The sequence below is a fragment of the Hibiscus syriacus genome, unplaced genomic scaffold (assembly GCF_006381635.1).
Source record: "Hibiscus syriacus cultivar Baekdansim isolate YM2019G1 unplaced genomic scaffold, ASM638163v2 tig00000218_pilon, whole genome shotgun sequence".
In the NCBI taxonomy this organism is placed as follows: Eukaryota; Viridiplantae; Streptophyta; class Magnoliopsida; order Malvales; family Malvaceae; genus Hibiscus; species Hibiscus syriacus.
The window spans coordinates 337,682-343,661 of record NW_024061774.1 but is presented as its reverse complement, the minus strand read 5'-3'; the positions used below and the strand labels follow the sequence as shown (position 1 = coordinate 343,661).

The following is a 5,980-nucleotide window of genomic DNA, read 5'->3' as shown; positions in this document are numbered from 1 at the left end:
TATTTTATTTCGAATTTCAATTTAGAGTGATTTTCGGGATTTTGCTATTTTTGGCAAAATTCGAATAAATACGATTTTTGCTATTGTTGGCAAAATTCGAATAAAGACGATTTTTTTTGCTATAACAGTCCGGCTTGTGGACTGCTTTTGAGATAGTTATTGATTTTATAATATTTTATTAAATCCTAGAGACTTTTTTCTCTGGTTTTTGGGCGAATTTTCTCTTGTGAATCGTCTGTCGGAGCTAGCCTACAGGATAATCACTATTCTGTCTGGCGTCAGGATGAGTAGGTGATATTGGCAGGAGAGTAAGAGGATGTTTATGGTAGTAAGGGTGTTTAATCTCAAGGGATAGTTCAACACATTCCTGATGAAGGTTAAAAAATTTAGGATAAGAACAATTAGCACAGTGGTAAACTGGACCAGATAACGGTTTTGTGCATCCGGAGCAATCAATAAGTGGGAACATTTGCAGCAATGGATGATTGAAGCAAAGCATAGTTCACGTGCAGATCAAATGCACAAGAAGCACAATGATAAATAAATCCTGCAGAACCGCTATGACAAAAATCGCAAATACCACTCCTATAAGGAAACTTTGGCAGAGGAGTCAAATGGTGTTGGCAGTGGAAGGGATGATTGAAGCAAAGCATAGTTCACGTGCAGATCGAATGCTCAAGAAGCACAATGATAAACAAATCCTGCAGAACCGCTATGACAAAAATCGCAAATACCACTCCTATAAGGAAACTTTGGCAGAATAGTCAAATGGTGTTGGCAGTGGAAGGGATGATTGAAGCAAAGCACAGTTCACGTGCAGATCGAATGCTCAAGAAGCACAATGATAAACAAATCCTGCAGAACCGCTATGACAAAAATCGCAAATACCACTCCTATAAGGAAACTTTGGCAAAAGAGTCAAATGGTGTTGGCAGTGGAAGGGGTGATCAATTTCAGGGGCCAACTCTAACTCTGTACATCCCTTGTGAAGAAAATGCTTACATTCAGTGCAGCCATAGGTCGAACCTTGTAGAGATCACCACACCTGAAGGAGCAAGCCGCTTCACTCGTGAAACTCTGATGTTGCGTCAAGACCAACGGATGTTGATGGCTGAAATGATGAATTTCCATCTCTACCCCTCTCCTACTCTCAGGCTGATCAGTGTGATCCATTGCAAGAATAATGTCTAAATTGCAGCTTCACTTGAGTCCAGGCCTTCTAGTTAGCAGATGCTTTATTGGGGTATTGCTTTAGGTATCAAGCAGGGATTTGAATTACAATTGCAGGCATGTTTTCGGTTGGATTGCGTTGATTGCTATTCGGGTCTCAATGGAGGTGTCAATGTTCTTGGTCGTTGACTTGTCATAATCCATGGGTAATGAATGCGACAGGTTTAATAATCCAAATATGCCCATACACAATTATTGTTAAACGATGACGTGAGTTTTGTTCCCATTAGGCAATTGGGAGTTATTTTATAAGAGAAATCAAACTTTGTGAGAGATACCGTTAACTAGTCCAATTTGGCTATTACTTTATCATATCTATTTTATTACACACATTAAGACCCATTTTTTAACTAATCCGAACATATTATTATCGACGGCGGATTCAAAAATATTTTTTAGAGTGGGTACACATACTTTAAAATCAATAAAATTTTGAATTGGGTGAATATAAACAAATTTCAGGGTAAACATCATCAATAAAATAGGTAACTAACTGGAAAAAAAATCGAAGAAGTTATATTTTCTACCTTTATAATTGAGGCCTTCTATTTTTTAAATTTTATAAAATGACCCTACTTTCTAAATTTATAGCGGAGGACTCCTATTTTTTTCAATTCAATAAAATTCTCAAATTTCCATCCCTTTCTCTATCTTTGTTATTAATTTGTTCATCTTTAAATTAAATCTAATTATTTTTTTATCTTTTCCGAATCTCATTATTTAATTTATCAATATCTTTTAACTCTTAGTTATCTTCAATCTTAATCTAATGGCAAAATATATATTATTCTTCATTTTTTATTTATTGTTCAAATTCAAACTCACTCACTTTCATTTTTTGTTCTTTTAATTGTATTTAAGATGTTTTCTTAACAAAACAATAAAAATAATATATTTGATAAAATGTAATCATTTTTCTATGGTTTATTAATATAATATTAAATTAATTGTTTAAAGTAATAAAATATGTTTTTATTTTATGGGGCCTATTTTTAAGTTCTTGCTCAGGACCCTAAAAATGTCCAAGACAACTCTGATTACATAGATTTATTATATGGACAATCCTCTCGCTTCAATCTATTTTATTAACAACTTTATAGTTCATACCATGTACATTGGTACCTATAAGTTTATCAGGATTGAAATCTTATGTGGATGATTTTGCAGGTCCAATCAAGCGAGGCCAATTAAATTGGCAAATGTGTTACAAGATCATATGCGGAATAGCTCGACAGATTCTTTATCTTGACGAAGATTCTCGCCTCAGGATCGTTGATCGCGATCTCAAGGCAAGCAATGTATTGCTTGATAAAGAAATGAATCTTAAAATTGCAGACTTTGGTCTGGCAAGACTATTTTCTGTGAATCAGATTCAAGGCAATACTCGTACAACAGTTGGAACTACCTTATGCTTTACGCTAATCCAGATTGATGTATGCACCATAAAGTCCAATATGCGATGCTATCATTAGCAATGAATCTAATATTGTTCTTTCTAATGCTGTTATTTAGTAGCTACATGGCTCCGGAGTATGCCATTCATGGGCAATTCTCGGTTAAGTCCGACGTCTTTCGTCTATAATGGAAAACAGATGAAAGAATAAGAACAATGATAAGAGAAACGTGTATTTCATTCACATTGTTCAATACTAAAGTACATGCTTATATAGAAACACCGTACTGCTTTTAACCCTACCTGCTAGTTTTAACAACTCTAACAGAACTCAACAACTCCAACAGTTAGATAACAACTGCACATTCTTAACATTCCCCCGCCTCTTATTCCTCTCCTCCAAATGATTGCACCTGCACCTTAAACCGAAATGTCTCAAAAGAGGCTCTCGACAGAGGCTTAGAAAGATCATCATCAACTTGATGACTAGCTGGCACATAATTGACTACCACCTATTTGATCGATCATCATCAACTTGTATAATGGAAGATATGATTTTTTGATCGATGACAGATCAGAAAACAGGGCAGCAGATTCTAGAAATTGGATTAGAAAATTCACTATAAATTATACATGTTGAATTAGAAAAAGTACTTTATATGGTTATATTTAGTCTAGTTTCCAACAGAAGAAATGGAATTAAATTTCAGTGTGTAATTCTGTCGAAACGATTTTTTTTTAAAAACTCAGAACAAGCGGGATTTTGAAAACCGCGTCATTTTTAATTATTTTCTTTTTGATTGATTTTTTAATTAAAAACAATACGATTTTAGGAAACCTCTCGTTTCGAAAATTTGGGATTTTTATCACGAGTAAAGAAATGGTTCGAAGAGTCGCCACCGATCTTTGATTAGGGTGTGATCGGACACCCAAAAATGTTTTGCCATTTTAAATAAAAAATTAATTTTAATTAAAATAACAAGTTTAGGTCTGTGTTACCAAAATTTGAGTTCGGGAGTCGGTTACGCGTGGGGAAGGATTAGCACCCCCACAACGCCCTAAATCGATACCTCGTCGATTAATTAACGTCTTTGCAATGAAAATTTACAAATTCAAGTTTAATTTGATTTATAATCCCAAACAAAACAACATGCGAATTTTATCATACTCGAAAGCACCAATATTGATTAAGTTAAAATTACCCAACCATTAGAAAGATAAAGAATATTCGATTATTTAAAAATATCGAGACCAGATCTTAAATAGTTATAACAACCTTATCTCGATAAACTTAAATAACCGAACATTTCTTTTTCTTCCGTTCCAAATTTTAAAAGTGATCAATCAATTTTTATGTGTTACTAATGGGATATACTTTTAATTTAAAATAGTCAAAAGCGGATATCTAATCAGTTAAGACAACCCACTTAAGACAATTTTAAATTAAAAGGATATTACCTTTAATCAAATTATGTAATAATGTCGGGTTATGCTCATGAGGATATCATACGAAGACTAACTAAAATATGTCATGCATTCAACAAATTTCTAAGTCTATAAAAATATTCACATGCATTATGGTTATCTATTTTACAAAGGAAATCTTAAATTCTTAATATTCTAAGATTATTAAACCTATCATACTCCTATTAATATGTTACAAGGGCTTTCATGCTAAATAAATTATAACTAGAATAATGTTCATTTTCATTAAAATGTTGTCTATGCTAAAGTGCATTTATACGATATATGTATACATACATTAACACGCACATTCATTAAAATAAAATAAAAACCTACTGTGAATAACCCAATCTTGAATTTAATATTACCATAAAGGATGAAAATAGCTAAACATCAAATTATTAACCAAAATACAAATTGATTAGTACATTACTCAAGTCTGCAATAGGACTAAATTGTCAAACATCAAAACTCACAAGCTAAATGAAAAAATAAACGAAAAATGAAAAATAACATAAGCTGGTGACCAAAACAGAATGCGCGTAAACTAGTAGAACCGAATTAAGAAAACGGAAAAGACTGACTCAAGGACTAAAATATAATTAATTAAAAGATACTGGACTTCGCACCTGATTACCCCCTAACGACCTAAAACACGGATGATGATATAACTCTCAAAACGTCACCGTCTCGACCCATTCCAAACGACGTCGCATCACTCCCGGACTCAAAACGCTGCCGTTTTGGCTCAGTTCTAAACGACGCCGTTTTGGTTACTGGATGTATATGATACTTAGGGTAAAAATTTTTTACTTGGTTCATTATCTTCTTCATCCTTAAACCGACCCTCGCCGTTCTCTCATCCTTTCTTCCTCAACCCTCAACGAGACCCAAACCACACCGTGGCTGCCATGGCCACCCCTCATAGAGCTCCGGTGAGGAGCCACACCGGTATGATCTCAACCCCAAAAACAATCTTGAACCCAAAACTTATAATATCTCGACAAAATAAAGACCCATACACCACCACTCTTCTTCTTCCCTCAAGGCTTCGCTGAGAAAACCCAAGACCCGATCATCTCCCCTCGCTCAGGACCTAGACTCACAAGCCAAACCTAAACCTCATCGAGGACCCTCCTAAATCCCTAAAATCAACATAGATCTAAGGTCAAAAGAGGTTACCTTGAACGACTGGTGGTGGCTTTGGCCCTAAGCGATGTGAGTGAGTTTCTTCAGACGAATAAAGGTACGGGGTTCGTTTTCTATTTTTCAGCTGTTTCACTCTCTGGTTATGAATGTTTTTCTTTGTTTCGTGGATCTCTCGTTTGCTGTGGTTGATCTTTTTTTCTCTTGCTTTCTGTTTTTTTTGTGTTGATGAATGATCTTCTGGGTGTTTTTGTTTTTTTTTTTAATTTTGTTCTCTGTTTTTTTTCCCTGAGATTTGTGTTTCTCCTTTTTTTTTTCTTTCTCCCTGGCTGATGACCCCCAGACTCCCGTTTTCTTCCCCTATTTCTAGTTGATCTCCTCCTCTCTAGTTTTGTTTTCGTCTGTTTCTGCTCTCGTTTGGTGTGTTTGCAGGGTCACATGGAGGAGCAGGTCACGGGCGGCAGCAGTGGTAGCTGAGCCATTGCTCGGTTGGTCGTGCGCGATCTGGAAACGCGGTGGTGGCTTCACGTGAGTCTGCAGTTGGCTCGGGAATCACAGAGGGCTGGGAACCGTTGGATCGTGGAGCCAGATCCAACGGCCTTCCTGCTGCGGCGCTAGAGGCTGGTGATAAGGAAACCCTAATGGGTTAGGGTTTCTTCAGTTGGGCTGAAGAACTGGGTTGTTGGGAACTGGGCTCGTTTGGTCCAGCCTGTTGTAATCTTAGTTTAATTAGAATTTGTAAAGACC

At 35.8% G+C, this 5,980-nt stretch overlaps 1 protein-coding gene across 1 annotated transcript; it reads left to right on the top strand.

Moving 5' to 3' along the window:
• The first annotated feature begins 714 nt into the window (after nt 1–714).
• Nucleotides 715–5,710, top strand: LOC120144356 (cysteine-rich receptor-like protein kinase 8). Its single transcript, XM_039158454.1, has 4 exons — nt 715–1,162; nt 1,256–1,351; nt 2,398–2,663; nt 5,666–5,710. The coding sequence occupies exons 1-4, from the start codon at nt 715–717 to the stop codon at nt 5,708–5,710; spliced, it is 855 nt and encodes a 284-aa protein (XP_039014385.1).
• Nucleotides 5,711–5,980: the final 270 nt, after the last annotated feature.

Bases quoted from the DNA above. Each gene is read 5' to 3' on its own strand.
- LOC120144356 (XM_039158454.1), top strand. From the start codon at position 715: ATGACAAAAATCGCAAATACCACTCCTATAAGGAAACTTTGGCAGAAT. The intron at 1,163-1,255 runs GTGTGATCCATT...GTATTGCTTTAG, and splicing joins TCCTACTCTCAGGCTGATCA to GTATCAAGCAGGGATTTGAA. The intron at 2,664-5,665 runs GTATGCACCATA...GTGTGTTTGCAG, and splicing joins TTACGCTAATCCAGATTGAT to GGTCACATGGAGGAGCAGGT.